The sequence below is a fragment of the Podarcis liolepis genome, assembly GCF_965112155.1.
Source record: "Podarcis liolepis genome assembly, chromosome: 7".
Classification (NCBI taxonomy): Eukaryota; Metazoa; Chordata; class Lepidosauria; order Squamata; family Lacertidae; genus Podarcis; species Podarcis liolepis.
Window position 1 is genome coordinate 34,780,749 of NC_139561.1, and position 25,319 is coordinate 34,806,067.

A 25,319-nucleotide genomic window follows, 5' to 3' on the forward strand; every position below is an offset into this window, starting at 1 on the left:
TCACACACACACACACACACACACACACACACACACCACTTTCTTGTGTGATTTCACATACCGGCCATATTCTCTCAAATACAGGAATCATGGGGAAGGTCAGTTGCATTAATTATTTCCATCTGATCATTGTCCAAACGGAGTACAAAGGTGGGAATGACTCGCGTCATTTGGCTACACCAATTTGGCTCCAGGATTCACATGCATACTACAGTCAAATGAGATCACACCATAGGGAAGTGACTTTCTCACCTCCCTCTCTCTCTCTCTCTCTCTCTCTCTCTCTCTCTCTCTCTGTGTGTGTGTGTGTGTGTATGTGTGTGTGTGTGGTAGGCAGCCTTGAATTCTGACTAGCAGCTCTGCTCTTAGTTAGTTTGGCATGTGACATTTTTATTTATTTATTTTGCATTTCCCAGCGCTTTGATGGCCTTCAATGTATCTCACTGCAAAAATATCTTTTTAAACCATTATAAAGGAACGTTAGCAGCTTACAATAGGCTCACTTCTAATGGCTTCAATCCTGCCTATTCTGAACATTGCTATTTGTTTTTTAAAAAAACAAAACCAAAAGGACCATTTCCAGATCAGCACAGCCCCCATCCCACAGCAATTTTTGTTTTCACTGAAGCAGAAACGACATTGCAGCTGCTGCTTTTTCCTGATGTAAATACTTTGTGTGCTAGTCTGCTTACTCCTGAATAATACCCTAGGACCAGAGCAGCATGTAACATTTTTTGAAAGCACACTGATAAGCAGACATGTTGTGTCTTGATGACCAGGATGTGCTCAGAAACCTTGGCATTGGACAAGTGGTGAAGGTTCATAAGTTCCGTGTGGGTTTGTTTGTTTTGTCTTATCCCCCATGAGAGATAAGAGCCTCCTTCTAAGACTGCTACCTGCGTCTGGAGGATGGCTGAACAGTAATTTCTTAATGAGATACAGCAAGAAAATTTAAAAGCTGCACATTAAATACTCCCTGTTGCTCAACAGTAAATCTGAACTTCAATAACCTTGGCCAGCTGGCAGATAAAATCCCCTGCTGGGCTGATTTTAAGTAGCCACGTAGCAAATGCTTGCCTTTGTGTTCTCTGTCCTTCCACTCCCACTCGTGCACAACTTCCTAGACCATAAAGATTTGCCTAATATTGATTCAATTTTGAAACTAGTTTAACTAGATCTATAAGGAAGTGCGACTGTGTGAGAGGGAAGCCAGCCAGTTCCCGTCTCTCTTTGCTGTGTAATGAGGAGTCTCTTTGTCTGACCCAGGGGGAAAAAAGCAAAAGTTTTTTTCACAAGGAAGTTTCTAGTCCCTGTGATGCTAGAAACTGGTAAGTAGCAGCCTTAGCTCTGCTAGTATCACAGGCACACTACTTGAATGCAGAGTCTCAGTTAGTTAGTTCCTATACAAAGCCATCCTAGTACCACAAGTACAATGGTACTTCGGGTTACATACGCTTCAGGTTACAGACTCTGCTAACCCAGAAATAGTACCTTGGGTTAAGAACTTGGCTTCAGGATAAGAACAGAAATCATGCTCCGGCAGTACAGCAGCAGCAGGAGGCCCCATTAGCTAAAGTGGTGCTTCAGGTTAAGAACGGTTTCAGGTTAAGAACCTCCGGAACAAATTAAATACTTAACCCGAGGTACCACTGTATTGTGTGTGGTAACTGTTGTGCTTGGTACTAAAAAGCAGGTCTTTCATCCTAGGCTGGCTGTGCTCACAAAAGAAAGGAAAGGCAGCCTCCTTCGAGATTAATTGAAGGTATTGGGACTCATGGTTGATGGAGAAGGAAGAGACAAGTACACAGCTTATTGAATGCATTCTGCTATGGAGACTGCAGGGCCTTCTTAGCTATAAGTAGGCTGCTGGATGAGTTGATCTGCATCTCTCAGGCATGTGCTCATAACTGACTTGGTAGTAAAGGTGATGCAGAGAGTTAACATGGAAGAGCCGTTGTTACAGCTCTTCCTACTAGGAAAACCTACCCATGCATTTGAAAACGGGTAAGCAGAAGAGCCACTTGCACAAGTGTGATTAGGATTGCCTCTGCCTCTAAACATTTCAAAGGAAAAGAAATGGGCCGGTAGTAGGGATAGGCAAATTTGCCAATTTCGTGTTTTCTCATGGTTTTTAATTTCTCATTTTTACACTTAAGTTTGGTTCTCCACATTACCATTATCTGTTAGGTTTGTTTTTTTAAAGTTATCAGGAAAATTTCTCAGCATTTTTGTGCAAATCTTTCCTCTTATCCATTTTTGTATGCAGTTTTGCCTAATACCCTCCCCTTTTTTGCAAGTAGTTTTTCCTAATATAACTTTGGTCTGTTTTCACTAATATTTTTATGAGTGTGTTTCGTTTGTTTGTTTTAGTACACACTACCTGGCTGGGGAGCTGCACTGCAAAATTCAGAGTGGATTTTGAAGGGTGGCTGAGTTTTGTTCTGGACATCTTAGTGACAAACCTGTTCTGGGATTGCAAATGTTTCTGCTTGACTGAGTGCAAATCTCTAATGATGACCCCATTTCCCTTACAGGTTCCTACAGTGCCAGCCAAGGGGTGAACTGTATCCGTGAAGATGTTGCAGCCTACATTGAGCGACGGGATGGAGGCGTTCCTGCAGATCCAGAGAACATATACCTGACAACGGGAGCTAGCGACGGTATTGCTGTATGTTTTGTTTTTTAATATATTATTGTTCTTATGATAGTGTGGTTTGGTGGTTAGTGTCAGACTAGGACCTGCGAGCCCAGGGTTCAAGTCCCCACTCAGCTATCAAGCTCCCTTGGTGACCTTGGGCCAGTCACTGTCTCTCAGCCTAACTTACCTCACAGGGTTGTTGTGGGGATTAAGTGGCGGGGGAGAACCTTCCCTTCAGCTCCTTGCAGCAAAGGTGGGATAAAACTGCAGTAAAATCATTATATTTATATTTATATCCCTTCTTTCCTCCAAGGAACTTGAGGTAGTATATATGTTTTATCGTCATAACATGATAAATAATAGGCTGAGACTGGCCTTGAGGTCGCCCAGTGAGTTTCGTATTTGAACGCTGGTGGCCAGGGCCCTAGCCCAGAAGTGGAGAACCTCAGGCCCAGAGGCTGAGTGGGCTCTTCCAGGCCTCTCTGTTTTGCCCTCAAGCCTCATGCTCTCTCCCATCATGCCCTCCTCAAGTATTTTTTGCCTGGATGAAATGCACTCTTGAACTCTGATGACGCCTCCTACTTCCCTGGACAGAGAGGGGTGTGTGAGTATGTGTAGACGTTAGCCTACTGTACAAAGGAAAAATTTACATTCATTGCTCCACCCATTATTATTTTTTGCCTCGGTCCCTGCTCAGCACTGGTATGTGGCCCTGGAAGGCTGCCCAGAAGGAACTGCATCCCTCAGGCTTAAAAAGTTTCCCTGTCCTAGTCCAGTCTCCTAACACCTACACCCCACTAGCTCTAGACATTGAGACCCCAAGCTGGGTGTACTCTGGCCATATAAAATACAAACCTATTGCTTGGCATGAGCGGCATAGCCTGAGTGAATGTACTGTACATAAATCCCTAGATTCCTATAATAGTAGAGTTGGGAGGGACCACGAAGGCCATCTAGTCCAACCCCCTGCAATGCAGGAATCTTTTGCCTAATGTGGGTTTCGAACCCATGGTGCTGAGATTAAGAGTCTCACGCTCTGCCGAGCTATACTTGGACAGCACACGTTACTCTGACAGCAACTTCTGAGCTTCTGCAGGATTTGAATATTTGTTTTGCAGTTGTCCAGAGAGAAAAGAGGAGATGAAGGGGAGAAGGAATATAGAAGCAGCCATACAAGGGATGAGATGGGCAAAGAAATAGTCCTAGTTTTGAAATTTCTAGCTGCGGCCTTCATATGGTGCAGAAGTGGACGGGCGTTCTTCTCTCTGTTTATGATCATTCCCCCCCCCCCATATAATTGCTTCAGTTCTTTGTCTCTCTGGCCCCAGGCATTTCAAAGGAATGAAAGGCGTCTATGTCAGGACCTGTTCATGTGGAGGCCCTGCTTGCAAGGTTTCTCTCCTGAAAAACAAGATCAAGGCCCTGCTTGTGTGTCAGTGGCCTGGCTTGATCTAACAACCAAAACAAGGACCGTTGTGGGGGGGGACTGATTTTGTTTGGCACATTGAGGGGGAAATTCCTTTATTCTATAAACTAATGCTCTTCAACCTTGGGTCCCCCATCATTTCTGACCATTGCCTAAGCTGTCTGTGGGTGGTGTGAGTTGCATAGGGACCCATGGTTAAAGGACATAACGCATAGTTAAACATGGTACAAGATCTCCTCCCCCAGACCTCGCCCCCTTCCCTCCCACTAACATTGGCAACCCAAGTGGGTGAAATAGTGCCAGTGCAATATTTGTTGACCTTCAGCAGGAAACCCACCTCGGCTTCAGTATCTATAGGGTGGCGTAGGTTTGCTGCAAATGGGGAGTCTGTCAATATGTAACTTTGAAATCCTACACCCCACTTCCCCATCCTGCTTATACATTCAGGCATTTTGGCTGCCTTGCAAAAAAAAAACAAAAAAAAAACACCTTAATGAAAATGCCATCGCCTGGCACAGTTTGGTATTGCAGCACTGTTGGGCCTGCAGTTTTATTGATTCACCCAGTGTTCTTGGCCTCTGGGTTGGCAGCGGATCGAGGTGGACTACTAGCTGCTTTTGTGAAGCATTGCCAGAAACGGCACACATCTCTGTACTTGGCCGCACTTGCTCCTTTTCTTCTTGGAGAAGCAGGAATCGCTTCTTTAGATTCATTATCCCTAAAAGCCTGCAATTAATCAAATTCAGCGGGAGCTCAGTGGTGGATCATTATTTTGGAGGATTTGGCATGGCCTGTGCCCATCCAAGCCAGCAAGAGAGTTCAAGGGCTCACTCCAGCCAAGCAAAAACACCCCCAGGAGAGGGCAAAAGGAGGGTCAGTAAGGGGGTGTGGCTTGGGGGGTGTTCCAAGGGCCAGATAGTATTTGGCCCCTGGGGCTGAGGTTCCCCCATCTCTGCTCTGTGTTCCAAATATAAAAAGAACCTGGTTGGATCAGACCAAAGTTCCACCTGTAACTTAGTGGGGGAGCATGTGCTTTGTAAGCAGAAGATCCCTGGTTCATTTACCAGGTGGGGCTGGGAGAAACCCCTGTCTTAAATCCTGGAGGGCTGCTGAAAATTCGTGTAGACAACCCCTAACTAGATGAACCACAGGGCTTATTATACTGCCCTTCCCCAAACACTCTTGGTTTTAAAAACACACTCAAGAAGAAACTTAAGCACTTTTTAGAAAAGCCTGCAAAATATTGTTGTAATGTTGATGCTTTCTTTTATTTGTTTAGGGGAGAAATGGAACACAAACTTGTTAAATAACCTTTGCCTTTCCCTCTCCCTCCAGACTATTCTAAAGATCCTTGTCTCAGGGGGTGGAAGATCCCGAACTGGAGTGATGATCCCAATCCCCCAGTATCCCTTGTATTCAGCTGCTATATCGGAATTGGATGCCATTCAGATCAACTATTACCTTGACGAAGAGAACTGTTGGGCCCTAGACGTCAATGAACTACGCCGCTCCTTGAATGAAGCCAAAACATACTGCAATCCAAAGGTCCTCTGCATCATCAACCCTGGAAATCCCACAGGTTTGCAGAACTCCTCTTTGTCTTCATGCTGCAATTTTCCTTCTCTAATGACTTTTCACCCACCTGTCCATCAAGTGACATTAGTGGTGATGTTAGGCGATGGGCAGGAGGACAGCTTTTCATCCTGCCTTTGCTGCGTGCCAAAGCAGCAAAATTAAATCCCCGCTCATCAGCTCATGAGTGGGAGTTAAGACCCTTTGCAAAAAGTCCCTTTGAAGCAGATGTGTGCTTCTCTTTTAATGGAGGGGAGGGGGGAGAAGCAAGGAGTCTCTCCTCCCCCATCACTTACTTAGAGCAGCATCGGGCTGCTTCAATGAGCATTTTTGCAAAGGGCTTTAAAACAGAACACACACACCCTTTATTTTTTCTTCTGGGTTTGAAAGATTACAGATTTATTGCTTACAGATTTTTATGAAACAGAGCTCTCTGTTTTCTCTCGCACCTCCTAATTTAGGTCAGGTTCAAAACAGAAAATGCATTGAAGATGTGATCCACTTTGCCTGGGAAGAGAAGTTGTTCCTTCTAGCTGATGAGGTAATAAAAGCATTAAATTGCAGGCCACATCTTTTACTTTGTTCATAAACAAAGAATACATGTGCCTTTTTCTGCTGGTTACAGGTTTATCAAGATAATGTCTACTCGGAGAGCTGTCAGTTTCACTCCTTCAAAAAGATCCTTTATGAGATGGGACCAGATTACTGTAACAATGTGGAGCTTGCTTCTTTTCATTCTACCTCTAAAGGATACATGGGCGAGTAAGTTTTCGTAGTGCCTCCTCCCCCCCCCCCCCATGACTGTGTCCTGGTCTTCGTATCTCAATAAGCTGGAGCTTTGTTTCTCTAGTCCACCCAACCATACTGACTCCCAGAGAGGAGTTTCTACCCACTTTGCTCCCTGCTGGGCTATTGAGGTCAGTGCAGGATGGTGTCTTGCCAAATCAACTTCGCCCTCTTCTCATGACACTAGAATTTGGGGAGTATTCAATGAAGCCGAATGTTCAAAGATTCAGGGCAGACAAAAGAAAGTACTCCTTCACGCAGCTTCTTGGATGTTTCCCCCCCACAAGAAGTAGTGATGGCCACCAACTGGCTGTGGTGACTATGTTCATCCTCCACTGTTGAAGCCCCGATTGCCAGTTGCTAGGAATCACACGCAGGTGGCATGTGCTTCCTGGCACCCTTTCAGACTACAGTTCCCAGGATTCTGTGGGGCAGCCGTGTGTGTTAAATGTATGGCGGTCTGCAGCTATGCACCTACATGTAAGGGACTTCACCTCCACCATCCCACTTTATTCTGTTTACTCTCCCCCCTATATTTTCAAAAAAGTAAATTGTGTTTTTATTTTTAAAAGGCTTGTCCATTTTACTGAGCTACAGTAAAAAAAAGAGAGAGAATTCATAACATCTTTGGCTGTACAGACACTGCTCCAGCTGCTTCATGACTGCCCATTAAAGATGCTAATGACCTCCACATACCAATTGACATCTGCTGTACTCTCCAGATGTTCCTGGGTTGCAGCTCCCATCATCCTTAGTCCATCAGCTGGGGCTTCTGGGAGTTGGAGTCCAACAGCATCCCAAGGGCAATGCATTGGGACACACACACACACCCCTTTGGCTTGAGATTTGTCCCACTTGTGTTCTAAAATTCAACGCTTCCTTGAGGTTTTATACTAGTGGACTGGTTTTATTTTAAGATTTTTCTACCCTGCCTTTCAATCAAATAATGTTCAAGGTGTTGAGAAGCAACAGCTGGCATGTAATACACACAATGCTATCATCATCCTGAGAGTTTCAGAATGTGTTGTTTTTTCTCCTTTTCTATTTTTCTATTTTTCTATTCACTACCCCCACCCTCCTGACTCTCCCATTTTTCTCAGGTGTGGCTACAGAGGCGGCTACATGGAGGTGATTAACTTGCACCCAGATATTAAAGGGCAACTTGTGAAGCTTCTGTCAGTCCGCCTGTGTCCGCCGGTCTCAGGTCAAGCAGCCATGGATATTGTCGTGAATCCTCCTGTACCTGGGGAGGAATCGTATGCACAGTTCATCAAGGTGTGTGTGTGTGTCTACATCTACCTTGTGCAGTAATAACAAGAGAATCAGAATGACAAGCATGAGAGGGAAGCTAAAGTGATACCTGCATCTCCTGAATCCACATGCAGATTCTTATATTCAGTGCTGGGATACACAACACTTCACCAAAGCTCCCTTTGCACACATCTGTCAAACTAAGGTGGTTTGTGTTGCTCGGCAGGGTGGGGTGGGAGGAGGATGACAGAAGGCCTAGGAAGTTTAGAAAGCGTAGGGCTGTGCTCAGAAGTTTTGAGAAGCACCACCCTAAGGAAGAGAGGAACTGCAGGGCAACACAAGCCATTTCTGTTGTACATAGTTCCTTTGCCTTTGGTGTGATGTTGCTGTGTGTTTCCCCTCAAATCAGGAAAAAGAGTCTGTCTTGAACAACCTCGCCAAAAAAGCCAAACTGACAGAAGACATGTTCAATCAAGTACCGGGGATTCACTGCAACCCTCTTCAGGGGGCTATGTATGCTTTTCCACGAATCTTCATCCCTTCCAAGGCCATCGAGGTAGCAAAGGTGAGACTTCTCCCCAACCTCTGCTCTTACTTTTGCTGCAGCTGTACAATTGTTGCCATTCCAGTTTTGGAGGAGCCATTCTCCAGGCCAGGGGAGCTTTGTTGCTTTTCTGGAGCTGCTATACTGCTTTGGGGAGACATCAGTACTTTTTTTACAGGAGCTAAATTGAATTTTCCTGAAGCTCCATTACTCAACAGGGGTGGCGTGTCCTGGATTTGCAGGATCTCATCTTGGGCCACCTGTAGCACACTAGTATGATTATATTCCTACCCTTCGATATTGGTCCTTTGACAATCAATAATAATGTTTATGGAAACATTGTGGTGAACACACCACCCGTCTGATTCATGTCTGTCAAACAGCTGTTAAAGAAACACAGGGACAAGTTGACAGTCCCTGGTGTGACCAACTTTAGCTTTGCCAGATAGATGAACAGATAAAAGTATTTGGAAGCATCCTTTTTTATAATGAAAGGAACGTAACTGCTCAATAGACTAGGTGGCTGCTGAGGTTTCTTGTAGCTCTATGATTCCATGAAAATGGGACTTGCTATTCACTCTCTAGTTTCTAATTATTACATCGTTTTTATTTCTGCAGGTTCATAAAATGGCTCCTGACATGTTCTACTGTATGAAACTTCTGGAGGAAACAGGGATCTGTGTTGTTCCTGGAAGTGGCTTTGGCCAAAGAGAAGGCACTTACCACTTTAGGTACAGGGTTGACAAAGCATGCTGCAGTCTCAGCAGCTGAATTAAATTTTCTTTCTTTTTGATGACATGGTCTCCATGCTTCTAAAAGTCATTTTATAATACTTTTTTCCCTCCTGTTTCCCCAGGATGACCATTCTCCCTCCGGTAGAGAAGCTAAAGATCTTGCTGGAGAAAGTGAAAGACTTCCACATAAAGTTTCTCAAAGAGTACTCTTAAGCAAAATTAAGACTCTCTTCTGCTCTCGCTCTCTCTTTCCAGAAGAGAAATCCAAACAAAGCTGTGAGGGGAAAATGTTCTTTGTCTTCTTTTAATCAATCAAATCCACACTAGAACGGCTAGAGCCCAGCTATGAAATTTGCGTACCTCCAGCCTGAGTGTGTACTGTTGCTTTAATTTCATGGAAAGAAATGGAAATAAGGGCAAGAATTGGGGGGCGGGGGAAAGAGTGCCTTGACTCAATTTTTATTTCTTAGCTTGTGTGGCTGGCTGGTCTGTTGAAAAAAAAGATAGTAATAGTTCCAATAATTCTCATCGAGAATTTTCCTATTTCGAAACAGCAACCCTACAAAATTTACCTTTGGTCTTAAATATGAAAGCAAAATTTAACTAAGCTGGCAATTGAGTGTCAATAAACACCCTTCTATAGAATTAAAAAAAATCCCTTACTTTGTGTATTTTAACAAGGCATCCCCTTCTATCTTCCATATTTTAAAAGCTGCATGCTTCCAGTAAATTGGGTATAATATGGTTTGTGTAAACTGTTGTGCCGTTCTCCTTGGCCTAAGCAAGGCTGCAACAGATACATTTTGTGGTGGATGTCCTGTTCAGACTCAACATTTGAGCACTATACCATGCTGTGGGCATTAGGTATGTCATTCCTTTCTGTTTCAGGATTTAAGAAATGCCCCAAATTTATTCTCTGAGAACCTAGTGAACCCAGACTAGACTGCCCCAGCATGTGAACTGATGCCAGTCATGGTCTTTGCATGGAAAAGAATCACAAGTATGATCTAAATAAATAAAATTGAGAGCCTATAAGAGGGAGGCGTGGAACTGCTATAATCAGGACACAGAACTATCCTCCTTTCATTTGGCTAGGTGCTGCTTTAGAATGTAGATATTGAGTAAATTAGCTAAGCAAAGGAGACGCTTCTTAGCTATAAATTGGAATGCACCTCAGCATGGTAGCAAATAAATACAAGATGCCGATACCAGAGGGAGCATTTTCCTATGTGCGAAATGATCTGCCAATTTTGTTCAACAACATACTCTGCAAAAAATAAGCATATGTTGATCACTGACTGATAATAATAAGGTCCAACGTTGAAGGAATGTGGAAATGTCACAGTGAGAAAGGGTCCAATCTGGTAGTATAATCTTGCCTAAATATTCAGCCCCCTCTCAGGGCTGCTATTTCAACCTGAACAGGCAACTGGAAGTTCTGTGAAAATTGCTATCCCATGGCTGTTTCTTTTGTTTCTAGCCTCAGAAAGACAGGCATTTTCTCCAAGGTATGTCACACGGGCTGAGTTTCTCTTCTAAGAAGTAGAAGTGAAAATGAGATTGCAAGAATGCCAGTAGGCTATTTAGCATGGCTATCCAGAGTGGAGTGGACTGCCTGACTGCTACTATCGCCCAGGTTCATGACACTTTGCTCTCCTACAGTAGATCTAAGAGTCTCCCGTGTTGGTCCAACTGGGCTTCATTTTACGATACAGTGTGAAAGTACCATTTCCTCCCCCATTAATCCATCTCAGTCTTGAACATAAATAGGGGTGCCAATTTCAATATTGGGGGAGCAGGTAAGCCCTGCCACACATAATCACACGATGCACATCGTTTGAATGGCAATGCCTAGCAACTTGTGGGGTGGGCTGGCCCCCTCAAATATTTTATTGTGGGGGAGCAAAGGCCCCTTGGCCCCTAGGAGTTGGCTCCTGTGTACATAAACCTGGCGTAACTTTTTTTGGGACTGCTGCTGTTGCTGACCCAAGTTTCCAGAATGGTCCATGTGAACAAAGCAATTACGACTGCAGATTACCCTGCGTACTTGACCATATTGCTGAGTTGAATTCCAGAGGGGCAAACAATTGTGTCTTATGGGTGGCATTAATTCTAAATGGACACATTGCCATCCCAGAGCAGCAGAAACGTATTTTCTGCATTTTTGTCCCCTTAAACCTACCATTTTACTGACAAGGATGGGGATATCGGAATGCTGAATGAACAGAACACTCAGCTTGCTGATGCAACTGCTTGGCACGGTTTCCTAAGCATTGATTATGTGAACTACTGAAAACTAGCATGTTTCACTCTTGGAACACTGCAGTTTAAACAAAAAAAGGAATTGCACTTTCCCTCCCTGAAATCTGGCTTCGGGCTCACTGCTTGGGAAGGGCCGTCATTGAACATACAGTGCAAGAGAATTCTGTGCGCTACTCGTGATTACTATATATTTTTATATACTTTTGTAATTTTTATTCCCCCCTTGGGTTTGGGAAGGGTGGGAGGGAAGGGTAGTATTTGTAGTCTTAACAAGCCAGTGGGTTTTCTATTTACCTTGTGTTTACACCCAGTGTTCCTGGAAACAATGCAAGGTTTACATGTTTCTAAATAACTCTTTTTGCAGGGATGTTTTAAAAGGTTTGCTTTTTCCTCCCACACCTGTTGCTTCCTGCCTTTATAAAAATGGGAGCAGGAATCCTTAGAGGTTTAGTTATTAAATCAAGGATCCTGACCTACCTACCTTTGTGTTTTCTAAACACTGTTACGGTGCCTTTTGATTTCTGGTACGCCGAGGGAGAATGAATGGGCTTGTTGTTGTTTTTTCCTGCATCTTTTGAGAAATGGTACGATCCTTCCACAGTTGATTTGGCACATTTGTAAGTAAGTGATGAGCTGCTAAAATTGAACTTGGTTGTCCTGGAGGCAAGGTGGTCATCCTTGGAATCTATTCCAGAGTGGACCTCAGTGGATGCAATTCCCAAATAAACGGTTTCGAGATTGCAGGTGGAGAATGTTACTACACTGAGTTTTTGTTCTCTTTTTTAAAAATGTACGTCCTTAATGAGTAAGGCAATATCTAAACATTGTGATGCATGCTCGTAGGTTCACATTTCCTACAGGTGCTCCTCATGCTGTTCTTCGGATGACTTTTTAAACGTACCTACAACTTCAAAAAATTAAATAAAAGAATGGTTGGAAACTTTTGTTGTGGTGCTTTCTATATTTTAATGAGTTTTCTAGAAGCCTTTCTCACAGCTGACACTTAGGAACATAAGAAGCATATATAGAGTTAGAGAGTTGGTCTGATGCAGCAAGGCTCTTATAGAGGAGAGTAAAATCTGCCACAGGTGTTTTTTTTAAAGCAACACAGCCCACTAGGATGCAAGGGAGAAAACGAGCAAAAATGGTCACCTAGATTTCCAAGCACCTTTCTGTCTGTCATTAGGCCAACAAAACACTTGTAAAAAAAATAATACACTGACAAAACTACCCTGGGGTTGTGACCCTAAACAGTTATTCTTGAGTAAACCCAACTGAATACAGCCATTTGTTCACACATGCAACAATATCTACTCACTCCAGTGCCTTTTAACAACTGTGAAATTCAGCAGGTGAAATCTATCACTGCACCACCATGCTGAGATAGCTAGGAAAAAGTAGACATTAATGGAGGAAAACTAATCCAGGAATTGAGCCTCCCACTTTTTTTTTAAGCCAAGTCTGTTGTGAAAACACCCCTCCTTTCAATAAACTGGGAGAGCTAAATGCACCCACAAAGGAACAGCTCCCTGCAGCTGATTCCTCCATCCCCAGGGCTAGATTTGGCTTCTTCGGGGAAAGAGCGTGCCTTGCACCTGCAATCAGCGCCCCCACCCCTTTCTTCAGGGTCCTAAGTGGGCGTGTCCACAGCCAGGGCGGGGAACTGCAATAAATCCACACAGAGAGATGCTTTCTCCTTTCTGGGCTTTCCTGATTTGTGAGCTGGGAGCGAGACATGGCGCTAAGGAAACACCTGAACGAGGCGAAGAAGCGCAGCACGGACTCCGGCGTGGAGTCGGATCGGAGCCTCTTGAGCAAGGAGCAGAGGGACCAGCGCATCAGTCTCTTTCTGCGGGATTTCCAGCACCAGGGTGAGGCCTCGGGATGGGGCGGGCAAAACGGGTGGGCTGAGTGAGCAAATGTGAGCCAGCCTGGCGTAGCGGTAAGAGCCGCCTTTCTCAACCTTGGGTACCCGGATTTCGTTGGACTACAACTCCCATCATCCCTAGCTAGTAGGGCCAGTGGTCAGGGATGATGGGAGTTGTAGTCCCAACAACATCTGGGAACCCAAGGTTGAGAAAGGCTGGGGCAGGACCTGGGAGACACCAGGGTTCAAAGCCCTGCTCAATCACTGCCTTTCAGTGAGGATTAAGTGAGAAGGGGAAGAACCATGTATAAGCCACCTTATATGAATCTTGGAGAAGTGGAGTGAAAAGCAAGGAGTGGGGCTTAGAAGAATAAAATCATAGAACTGTAGACTTGAAAGGGACCTCCAATGGTCATCTAGTCCAACCCCCTGCAATGCATGAGTCTCAACGCTCAGTCCCCCATCCATACCATTCTGGACCTTGCTTAGCTTTGCAAACGTGCTAGCAATTTTGTCCCCCAAAGGACAGAAATGCCTCAGTTCTAGCTGCTTCACTTGATTATTCATTTCAGGGTCTTGCAGTGCTGTGTTTCTGCCAAGGGCCATATTGTCCAGTGGTTAGAGCATCTTTGTTGCATGCAGAATGTCCCAGGTCCAACCTCTGGCATCTGCAGGTAGACCTGGGAGAGAGAACACAGCCTGGAGAGCTGCTGCCAGTCAGTGTAGACAATACTGAGGTAGACAGACGAACGGACTGATTCAGCATAAGGCAGCTTCCTCTGTCCTTCTCCCTTTCTCCAAGCAAAGGAAAACCTGCGAGATTTGAAGAAGGAGCTGGCTTCGCTTCTGCAGACAGCTGAGAAGGCATTCCAGGTGGAGCTGCTGGCCATGCCGGTGGTCATGAGAAAAATGAGGAGGGAGGACTTGATTGGTGAGGCTGCTATCCCAACCCCACTTACCTGCTGGGAGTAAGAGTTGTTGAATTCAGACTGGTTAGAATTGTGTTGAGTGAATTATCATGCAGATAGGTCCTCGTGACTTTGCTCAATCACTTTCTCAATGGGGCTTGCTCCCAACTAAGTCCCCATCTGTACTATACAGTTAAAGCAGTATCACACCACTTTAGATAGTCAGGGCTTTCTCTAAAGAACTCTGGGAACTGTGGTTGGCTTAGGCTGCTCAGAGTGGGTAGGAGATGCCTATTTCCCTCTCAGAACTACAATTCCCAGAGTTCCCTTGGAAGAAGGATGGACTGTTAAACCACTTTAAAATAGTAAAGGTAAAGGGACCCCTGACCATTAGGTCCAGTCGTGGCCAACTCTGGGGTTGCAGCGCTCATCTCGCTTTATTGGCCGAGGGAGCCGGTGGCCAGCATGACTAAGACGCTTCTTGCGAACCAGAGCAGAGCATGGAAACACCGTTTACCTTCCCGCCAGAGCAGTACCTATTCATCTACTTGCACTCTGACATGCTTTCGAACTGCTAGGTTGGCAGGAGCAGGGACCGAGCAACAGGAGCTCACCCCATTGTGGGGATTCGAACCACCGACCTTCTGATCGGCAAGTCCTAGGCTCTGTGGTTTAACTACAATTCCCAGAGTTCCCTTGGAAGAAGGATGGACTGTTAAACCACTCTAAAATAGGTAGCCACTAATGTCAATTTTACCTTTGAACAGTAGGCTAGTTTCTGCACACACTCACACACCCATCTCTGCTCTCCACCCAGGCAAGCAGGAAGCACGATCAGAGTACAAGGAGGGTGCAAAGCAAGGGCAGTGAGGGCTGTGTGGCTTAGGGAGACTGCTGAGTGCCGGGGATAGAGACCTGGAAGGCTGCATTTGCCCCCCATCATCTAATATATATTTTGAAAAGCGGTTTCTTGGTTTGTTTGTTGTGCATTCAGACACCTCTTAAGATATCCCAACCAAATTTTGCATGATGGATCCTGAGATCAAGGAGCCGGTTTTCATTTATGTTTGGATAAGATTGCTTGCCATTATGAATCATGACTGAGCCTTTATAACCACACAGATTTTAACTGCTGAATTCACAACTACACAGTTTTTTGGTTACTTAAGACTACCTGCACAAAGTCAGATACAAGCCTGCTAATAAAACATAAGAAGAATGTGTTGGACCATGCCAGTGGCCCATCGAGTCCAGAATCCTGTTCTCACAGTCAGGGCTGTCTTAAGCATATGCGGCGCTGGGGTGCAAAGATCTACCCGGCCCCTCCCCCCAGTTGCCCAGTCCCAGTGTGCAGGAGGGCGGAGACAGCCGGCCGCCTCAGTGTCTCGCTGGCTCGGTCGCTCCCGAACTCGCGGCGCAGGGCCGCCCGCAGCAGAAAAGGCCATCACAGCCCATCCAACTTCCCTGGGTTCAACTCTCAGGCCCCGGACTCTCGGCCTGGTGCTCCTGAGAGCGCCTATGGATAAGCCGGCCCTGCTCACAGTGGCCAACCAAAAGCCTAAAGCCCAAAAGCAAGACCCAGGTGCATTTGCATTCTTCCCCAGTGCAATTGCATTCTTCTCAATAGTGTTCCCCAGCAGCTGTATTCAGAGGCATAATGCCCCTGATATTGGAAGCAATATAAAGCCATTGTCTTGTACCTGTTGATGGCCCCTCTCCTCTATAAATTTGTCTAACTCCCTTGCAAAACCACCTTAGTTGGTGGCCATCAACAAACACCGTATCTTAACTATGTGCAGTTTTAATACCTTCCTTTCCCCCTTCCCACTTCTTAGTACTTTTTCATGCAGCGCATTCTTAAACTGTGGAACTCCCTCCCACAGGATTGCCACCAACTTAGATTAGGCAGATTTGTGGAGAAGACCACTGATGGCTACCAGCCAGTACAACTATGAGCGGCTTCCATGGTCAGAAGCGTTAATGCTTCCTTATACCAGTTGCTGGAAACTACAGGAGGGAAGAGTGCTCTTGTGCTCAGGTCCCGCTTACGGGTATCTGGTTGGCCGCTGTGAGAACAGGATGCTGGACTAGATGGGCCACTGGCCTGATCCAGCAGGCTCTTCTTGTGCTCATATTTTGCTCCAACCTTTATTTTATAAAGAATGTATGATTGATAAGAAGCTAATCCCTTTGATTAATTGGCAACTGTCTGCCTTGGTATAATTGCCTGTCTCCGTACCACAGATCTTAAGGAAGAAGAAGCTGCCGCTGCCACAGTCATCGCCACTGCCATGGCAGTAAGTATGGTCAAGTAACACGGAAATGCTTTTTTAAAAAACCAGTAACAGATCCATATGCCTCTTGAGCAATGCTGCTTTCAGGTTGTGGCAGATTGGGGCAACTGCCCCAAAGCCTACAGTAGTGCAAAGTATTGCACCGTCCTTATGTTGCTACTGCTCCCACTCCTCCTCTTTTTGTCCACCCATTAATAAAAGGGATTCCTTTCTCAGAGCAAGGAATTCTGTGTGATATGACCCAGGAGAATGCAGGTGCCAGATCTGTGTCACCTTACCAGAATGCCTTACTTCGTAGGTGTAAGCCAGGCATCTCCTAAGTCTGTTTTGGGGGCCTAATCTGGCCCGCCAGTCGTTTAAATCTGGCCCCTGCGGCAGTTTATTTCCTGGGGTAAAATTCTTTTTAAAAAACCCGAACAAACTTCAATCCTAAAAAAAAAACCCTCAACAACTTCAACCCTAAAAAAAGCTCAAGAACTTTGGAGTAAAATCCTAACAAAAGCTCAACAACTTCAATCCTTTAAAAAAAGGTCACGGCCCCTCACTTCATCAAATCTGGCCCTCAATGAAAAAAGTTTGGACACCACTGGAAGCGGTGAGAAAGCAGTTTTAAATAGTGGGTGGGAGAGGCAGATTGGAGTAGAAGCCAGCCCCATTTCTCAAAGCTCTGGCAAGCTCTGGGTGGCCTGTGATATTTGTCCCAGGCCCTTTGGGGAATAAAACTGCTAGCACATTTGCAAAGCTAAGCAAGGTCCAGAATGGTTTCAAAGTGGATGGGGGGGGAGTGTTGATTTCTGCATTGCAGAAAGTTGAATTAGATGACCCCCCCCGGGATCCCTTCCAACTCTACAATTCTATGATTCTAAGTAGATCATTGATAGAACATCTGCTTTGCATGCAGAAGGTCCCAGATTCAATTCCTGGCATCTCTCGGTAGGGCTGGGGAAAATCTCCTGCCTGGTATTTTGGAGAATTGCTGTCAGTCAGTGTAGACAATACTGAGATAAATGGACCATTGGTCTGTCTCAGTATAAGTCAACTTCCCATGGGATGATGACTCTGCTCCAGAGGGAAGATTTTACATAGGTGATTTCCACATGCCCCAGTCACCTGCCTCTTCTGACATTCATCCATGTGCCCAACTCTTTGGATCCAGCAACCAAACCCACAACAGAGATTCTGGCCTGATAATACTACCTTTTTCTGCCTCCTGTCCACAGAATGATTGCTGTGCAGCAGATATGCCAACTCCCAGACTAGTGAGGACCAACAGCAAACGAGGTGAGCTGACCTTCCAAGCTTAACATTGCTTGGAGGGAGGGTTGACCAGTTTCACTCAAGGGAGATCGCTGCTGCTGCTGCTGCTGCTGCTGCTGAGTCCCTTTACAGCTGTGCCAAACCATGGTTTGGCTTAGCATATCCTCCAGATCAGGGTTTCCGAGCACAATTCAAAGTGTTGGTGCTGACCTTTAAAGCCCTAAACGGCCTCGGTCCAGTATACCTGAAGGAGCGTCTCCACCCCCATCATTCTGCCCGGACGCTGAGGTCCAGCGCCGAGGGCCTTCTGGCGGTTCCCTCATTGCGAGAAGCAAAGCTGCAGGGAACCAGGCAGAGGGCCTTCTCGGTAGTGGCGCCCGCCCTGTGGAACGCCCTTCCAGCAGATGTCAAAACGATAAACAACTACCTGACATTCAGAAGACATCTTAAGGCAGCCCTGTTCAGGGAAGTTTTTAACGTGTGATATTTTACTGTATTTTTGGTTTTTATGGAAGCCGCCCAGAGTGGCTGGGGACACCCAGCCAGATGGGCGGGGTATAAATAATAAATTATTATTATTATTATTATTATTATTATTATTATTATTATTCAGATCAGATCTAACTACAGTTGTAGTAGCCAAGGTTTGTTTGGAGCAAAATAAAATCCAGGAACCTGGATGTGGAGGATATGCTAAGCCAAACCACAGCTTAGCTCTCAGGTGGAGTAGCAGAGGAGAAACAAACTAGGTGAAGTCTCCTCTCTGGGAATGTGCTAAACTACGGATTGAGAATGTTCGTGCTTGGCCAAGGTTTGACTTGCTGTTCCATGCCAAGCAGGTCAATGTTCGATGGCAGTGATGCTGTCAGGGCTGGACTTTGGAGTAGACATCTGGGGCCCAAAATGCAGAAGAGCTGGCTTACCAGTTGTTCTGGGGGGGGGGGTCATAAGAAGCCTGCTGGATCAGGCCCAATGGCCTGATCTACTCCAGCCTCCTCTACTCCAGCCGCCTCTTCTCTACTCCAGCCTCCTCTCCTCTACTCTACTCTTCATCTACTCCAGCCTCCTCTTCTCAGAGTGGCAAACAAGATGCCTGTGGGAACAGACTCCCCACACAAGAGCACACTTTCCCTCCTGTTGTTTCCAATAACTGATATTCAGAAGCATTTACTGCCTCCTACCATGAAAGCAGACCGTAGCCACCATGGCTAGTAGCCTTCATTGCTAGTAGCCCTCGATAGCCCCCTCCTCCATGAATTTGTCCAATCCTCTTTTAAAGCCATTCACGTTGCTTGACTTCTCTGCCTCCTGTGGGATTGAGTTCCTTAATTTAACTATGCACTGCATGAATAAGTCCTTTCTTTTATCTTCCTCTGCGAATCTTCCAACATTCAGCTTAATAGGATGTCCACGACTTCTAGTGTGATGAAAGGAGACAATTTTTTTTCTTATCTGCTTTCTCCATGCCACACATAATTTCATAAGCTTCTATCATGCCATCTCTTTTACCTAAACTAATAAAAACCCCAGTGCTGCCATTTCCCCTTTGCAGTTGGATCGCTCCACATCCTTTTTGAGGTGAGGCGACCAGAAGAGTACATAAAATTTCAAATGTGGTCACACCATAGATTTCTAGAATGGCATTATGCTATGAGCAGTCATCTTATTTCCATGGGCCCTTGGGAGTGTTCTTTCTTCCCCAAGGGACAGAAGAAGAGGAAAGTTCATGAGTGTGCAAAACCTGATGCTGTTTGTGTTGGCCAACACTCCTGGGGGGACAGCAGACCCCCAGTACCTCCGAGTGTCTCCCAGTAGGCAAGTCTCTGGAATGGCATGTCCCTTAACTCCAGAGTGCCCCTCTGCGACACTTCTCATATGAAAAGTGCACACAAGTCTTCTGGCATCACACAGCAAGAAGATGGAAACATCCATAGATCTGAACTACATTTTATTCACAATATATACAGAGAATCCATAATCACGTCTGTGTTCTCCAAACTCTGGCAGAAACAGCAAAAACAAAAGTATAGTCCAATAACACTCTCAGACGGAAGAGATAAGACAGTCTTCCATTCCCACACTCTTCTCAGACATCTCATGTGATTTATACTAATCACACGAGCCAGCATCGGCTTATGTAAAATCCTAACAGTTTGATCCAAGCCAAAGTATCCTGCCATAGCTTTGGAGAGACTGATGTAAGATGCATGCATAACATGCCTATAATAACCCTTGACCAAATTGCCCCTTCTAGTTAAGGTCACGACAATTGTGGAATACAAGGGAGAGGAAGAAGGGAGTGGAGCTCCGGCCAGGAAACTGTCTCGAAAGGTAAGTGGGGGAAAGTATCCCGTATGTGCTCATAGCAAATTCATTCCCTTAAGAGTGGATCCTTCTGTAGCCATGCACAAGAGGGAGACATTAGGTGGCTCTGAGGAACCTGGAGGTTTGTGGATGTACCAAAAACAACAACACTTAGATGGGGAAACCCTAAGAGGGTAGGGATGACCTGAAGATACCTCAAGGAGAACCGAGTACGCTGAATGCACATGCAATGCTGAGTGTCCTGGGAACAAAACTGAGGTCGCAAATGGAATGGAATATCCTGGGAAAGGGCTCCGCAGTCTAGAAATCTGCATGAGAGCACTCTCACTGTTTTGTTGCAGGTCCTATATGTAAGACACACTACACTTTTTTGCTGATTCAAAGCTACCCTCTTTAGCGGTGTGGCTGGAGAGTTCTTTGTCTCTGCAACCCTGGAAATGGAGTCATCCTGGTGAGGTTGAATGTTCAGTGGCCTCCAAGATTGGCAAAGGGCCCATTCCCCCAAGGTTCTCTGTGCAGTCAGCATCAACAGAAGTCAGCGTGAGAATTTTGTGTGCATGGCAAGATCAGATCCCGACAGGTGCTGGGAGGGGCAGGCTCTACCTGAAATCCCTTGCTCCCCTCAATTCTGACACTAGCACCAGGGCACAAAAGGTGTATATGCTGATCTTATGCAGCATTCTGTGTGTGAGGTAGTGCATGTGAGCTGGGAAATGCTTTGTGTGGCACACAGGGGTTATTAGCTGGCGGGAGGAAACAGACATACAAGTCCCACATTATTCAACATCTCATTGCCTATAAATCTGCAAAATTAGATTGCTGTTCCAAACAGTGGAGAATCGGGTGACTTTCAGGAATGCTAAACAACTTTGATTTTTCCTTGGACTACCTTTGTGGCCCTAATGCCCTGTTTTGCTGCTTAACACCCTTGCAGGCATTTAAAACAAATTCTCTGGCTTCCTTGGCTTCCGCCATAAAGGGCAAGCAAGGGACTCCATCCAGGTAAGAGTAACCCTATATTCTTACTACATTGGTTTTGGTTCTTTTTGTGAGGCAGCGACGTGCGTTGGCTTTCAAAGGAGCAGCTCTGCCTATGGCACAAGAGACCCTACGCCTATGCCATGGGTAGGCAAACTAAGGCTCAGGGGCCGGATCCGGCCCAATCGCCTTCTCAATCCGGCCCGTGGATGGTCCGGGAATCAAGGTCTGAGGGACAGTGGACCGGCCCCCTGCTGAAAAAGTTTGCTGACACCTGCGCCATATCTAACACCCAGTAAACTTTGGTGCTGTCTAGCTAAAAACCAAGTTCTACATATTTCAATGGGGGAGGCTGCAAGCGTGAAATCACTAGAGCTTTTAACTGGCTGGAAGCTGCTTCTGCTCCTTGTAAGTGATGGCTGTTGATGGCCAATGCCTACTGTTTTAAAAAGAGGCTTCATGAAGCTGCTTATGAGAATAGTCTTAGAAAAAGCAGGTTGCTAGCCCTCATGGTACTAGGTACTAGGAAGCTTTAAAAAAAAACACCTGTCCGTGTCCTCAGTCACGTAGCTCATGGCTGAGAAACCTCAGGCCTTGGGAACTGAATGTGGTTCTCCAGGCATCTCTGTCTGCTTGCATATTAGGTGAGTAGGACTTCTTGACTCTGCTGCATTTCCGTGTTTTAAATCTGCTGGTAGTTATTATGTGCTATTAGTTATTATTGGGGTGACGAGCAGGTAATAAATAAGCAAATAAATAATAATGATAATATCTGCTATTATCATCATCATCATTTAGTTATTATGTGCTATTCTTATCTGCTAGTAGTTATGGTCAGTGCTTTTTTTCCTAAAAAAATGTTTAGGGGTACTCTCATTTTGATTCAAGATAATCACCATTTTATTGTTCAAATTGGGAAAAATAAATACAGTAAATGAACAAAAGTACAAAGATTCACATAATGTTTAGAGGTATGTGTATTCCCAGAAAAAGCACTGGTTATTATATCTTTTAATTGGGTTTATCTTGATGTTTAAGAGAATTTTGCCCCCTAATCATTCCGTTTTTGCTTTAAAATGTGGCATTACTTTGTACTTTTGATCTTTTTATAATGTTATGAACTACCTAAGAGAAGCATGAAGTGATCTACGGACTACACGGGGAAGTCTCCGCAGCTGCAACAGCTCCGCTCCTTGTGATCATTCTGCCTGCCATTTGACCTCTCCTTATAGAGAATTCTCATAGGAACAGGCATAGGAGGAAATGCTGCTGCAACCTTAAAATCCTGTAAATGCTCCCTGTGTCCCATCAGGTCTGCATACGCCACTCCAAACGGAAGAACAATTGAGCGATCGACCTCGATGCGGGAGCGGCCGGTGTCTGCTTCCAAGTGCATCTCATTGGGCTCTAAAAGGCAAGCCATGCTGTTTTTAAGGATATAAATATTGTGGGATAACCAAAACTCAAACAGCCAACCTACTTAAGTCCAATGAATGCATGAAGGGGTTAATACAATCAAGTAAGCTGTCCTGCCAGGTCTAGCTATGCCCCCTTTCCCTCACCTTGGGAAGAACTAGATAATCAAGCCTTTGTTCCCTTCCAGTCTACCTGAGAAGCTCAGTGTGGGAAGAGGTTTGAGCTGGTACTTCCTTTCCTCTGTCCCAAATCTCCCAACATTCAGTTTCATTGGATATTGCTAAATTGTAATGCATTATGAGAGAGAGAAATTCCATGCACCTCTGTCATGGCTCGTCTTACCTTTTCCTTAAAACTAACCTCCTCAAACATTGCCAAATGTCTGGACCCTCTCCTTTTAGGGGTCTTGCGCCATCTCCTCGATCAGTTGTTTTGCCCTTTTCTGAACCGCCTTCCCTCTCCTCCACCCCCCTTCCCCACCCCTTTCTGGTGCCTAGATTTCCACAAAGGGGTCTCTCCAAAAGTACATCTACCTCTGAGAGAACAAAGGCGGTGACGCTCCGGAGTATGTCGATGCCCCACGAAAGCTCAGTTCCCTTTGTCAACATCCCTTTGTCTGATGGGAAGGTACTGTATCAGCCGAGGAGGGCTGTGAATCTTTGATTTGCAAATATAAATGCATCCAGGTTGAGACACACATCCAAACCCCTTTCATTGCTGCTTCCAGCTGTGGAGGCAGAGCATAGCCACCATGGCCAGGTAGTCACCAGCAGCCCTCTCTGCCATGAATTTGTCTAATCAACTTTTATAACCATCCAGTTTGGTGGCCATTGCTTCTTCCTGTGGGAGAGTGTTCCATAGTTCAACTCTGCGCTGCATGAATAAGTCCTACGCCCCGACTCTTCCAACGTTCAGCTATATTGGATAACCACGAGTTCTAGTGTTAGGAAAGAGGGAGAGGAACTTTTCTCTGCCCACTTTCTCTATATGACACGAAGCAATAACATGCGTAATGGTGCACGCGCACGACCCATGCGGCTTGCAAACAACAACTTTCTGCTCTTGTTCAGACTCTCTGCTCGGCTGGCGATGACCTCCAGAACATCAATGTGGAATTATTGAATGAGGACACCGTCCAGCATATCCACAGCCTTGTGGTAAGTGTGCAGAACAAATAAACCTTGGAAATGGCTCTGTCCCCGCAGGGGGGCTGGCAGGGTTCGTCATAACATCGTTGTCAGCTGTGCCAATCTGCACTGTTCCTTCTCAGGTCTGAAAAATCCATGCAAGTAGTTCTCAGAAATACTTCTGTGTAAGGCATTCCTTGCATAGAATCTGGAGTTTTGGTGGTTCAGAGGGATGTTTGGAGAGCTCCATCAATTGCCCATCCTTTTTTTCTTTCCCCCCTTTCTTAGAACCAGTTGACAGTCCTTTGCGGAAAAGCAACCGTTAAGTGAAGTTGATGGACTCCATAAACAACCTTTTTTTCATTCTTGGATCTGAATATCCTTGGTTCCTTATGTTTAAATAGACAGGCTTTTTTTTAAAAAGTACTATTAAACTTGTTATTTCTCTATGGAGGCTTGCTGGCATTTTTTCAGCGTGAATGGTGCTTGCTCTAAAAGAGTGCCATACACAGGCTATATGTTTGTTGTGCCCCATAGTTCAGATATAAGGAAGAAGAGGAGGAGTTTGGATTTGATATCCCGCTTTATCACTACCCTAAGGAGTCTCAAAGTGGTTAACAATCTCCTTTCCCTTCCTCCCCCACAACAAACACTCTGTGAGGTGAGTGGGGCTGAGAGACTTCAGAGAAGTGTGACTAGCCCAAGGTCACCCAGCAGCTGCATGTGGAGGAGCGGGGAATCGAACCCGGTTCACCAGATTACAAGTCCACCGCTCTTAACCACTACACCACACTGGCTCTTTTGCTGCATCCATCATCTATTGGAGTGCCCTGATCCAAAGCATATTTAAGCCCAGATGTCACCAGACCAAGTTGGAGGATGTGGTGGTAGGGTACTTTCCTGTGGTCTGGTTCTACATTGTTTCAGAAATATATGACTAGCGCTTAATTGGAGACCTGGATCCTATATGGAAGCCAGTGGAGCTTCCTTCTAAAGTGTATTGTCTCCTCATCTGCTGAAAGTTCTACTTCAGTGAGGGCTGGGGACCGCTGTGTGGTCCTCCAACTCTCATCAGAGCCAGCCAGCAGAGCACCATGTAAAGCTGTCAACAGCTAGAGGTACAACCTTTTGTCTGTCCCGAATCTTCCACCATTCAGCTTCATTGACGGTCACTGAATTCCAGTGTAAAGAGATGGAGACAAAAGCTTCCCTCTATCCACTTTCTCCACACATTGCATGATCTTGCATGGCTCTATTGTGTCGCCTTTAACACCAACCTTACGACACCCAGTGTTGTAGTTTGTTTTTGCACCTGGACCAGTGACCTAACTTGCAGCAAGCTCTTAGCTAACAGCAGATGCCGTGTTGCTCCCTGCATTAAGTTAAGGCTGTCTAAAAACAGTCTGGCTGAACTAAAATGGCTGGAGAAATATTCCAGCAGTGTAGCCTGGATGGTTTCCAAGAACCTAATGGAAGTTTTGCAGCAGGGATATTTCCATGTTAAGTCCTGCTTTTAGAATAGGATTTTACTGCTTGTAGTCCTAGGTCTCTTGCAACTAAGTCAGTGCTGTGGCTGTCTTACAATTGAAACCATGGGTGGCTTGCCAGTTGTTGGACTGCAACTGCTGACCACTGACTAGTAGCTAGGTTCAACTTCTGGAGGACCACTCATCCCCATTGTAAGAGCTATCATCAGGGAGCAAAGCAATAAACACAGGGTTTGCAGGTCCTAATCCAGAGAGCAAGGTATGTTTTAACTTGAAAGTTAGTGGGTCAGAAGTGGCTAAACAAACAGGCATGTTAAACTCCATTGAAAACTAATATACTTTAAATTGTCGCTAGTATTTGACTAATGGTTTTTTTTGGGGGGGGGGGTGAAGCGAGATCAGGCAAGTCCTAGCTCAAGGGGTGCTTGCTAGCTGGGAAAACCTTTC

The 25,319-nt window shown here is 45.4% G+C and overlaps 2 protein-coding genes and 1 long non-coding RNA gene across 3 annotated transcripts in view; all 3 read left to right on the top strand.

Moving 5' to 3' along the window:
* The window catches only part of GPT2 (glutamic--pyruvic transaminase 2), a 27,308-nt gene extending 15,155 nt beyond the window's left edge, over positions 1 to 12,153 (top strand). Inside the window, exons 4-11 of the mRNA XM_083513685.1 lie at positions 2,535 to 2,668; positions 5,400 to 5,643; positions 6,098 to 6,177; positions 6,262 to 6,398; positions 7,523 to 7,697; positions 8,083 to 8,238; positions 8,836 to 8,948; positions 9,074 to 12,153. Of these exons, the coding sequence (XP_083369811.1) occupies positions 2,535 to 2,668; positions 5,400 to 5,643; positions 6,098 to 6,177; positions 6,262 to 6,398; positions 7,523 to 7,697; positions 8,083 to 8,238; positions 8,836 to 8,948; positions 9,074 to 9,164 (1,130 nt within the window). The 3' untranslated portion in view covers positions 9,165 to 12,153. The remainder of the gene's footprint in view (positions 1 to 2,534; positions 2,669 to 5,399; positions 5,644 to 6,097; positions 6,178 to 6,261; positions 6,399 to 7,522; positions 7,698 to 8,082; positions 8,239 to 8,835; positions 8,949 to 9,073) is intronic.
* The window catches only part of LOC310711698, a 264,847-nt gene that overhangs the window by 156,506 nt on the left and 83,022 nt on the right, over positions 1 to 25,319 (top strand). The gene's annotated exons all lie outside the window — the stretch shown is intronic.
* On the top strand, positions 12,877 to 23,836 carry LOC310710504 (borealin-2-like). The gene is made up of 10 exons (XM_083511371.1): positions 12,877 to 13,084; positions 13,883 to 14,011; positions 16,233 to 16,285; positions 17,503 to 17,563; positions 19,794 to 19,870; positions 20,799 to 20,866; positions 22,155 to 22,256; positions 22,756 to 22,885; positions 23,329 to 23,415; positions 23,674 to 23,836. Exons 1-10 carry the CDS (start codon positions 12,949 to 12,951, stop codon positions 23,713 to 23,715), a joined length of 885 nt encoding a protein of 294 aa, XP_083367497.1. The 5' UTR covers positions 12,877 to 12,948; the 3' UTR covers positions 23,716 to 23,836.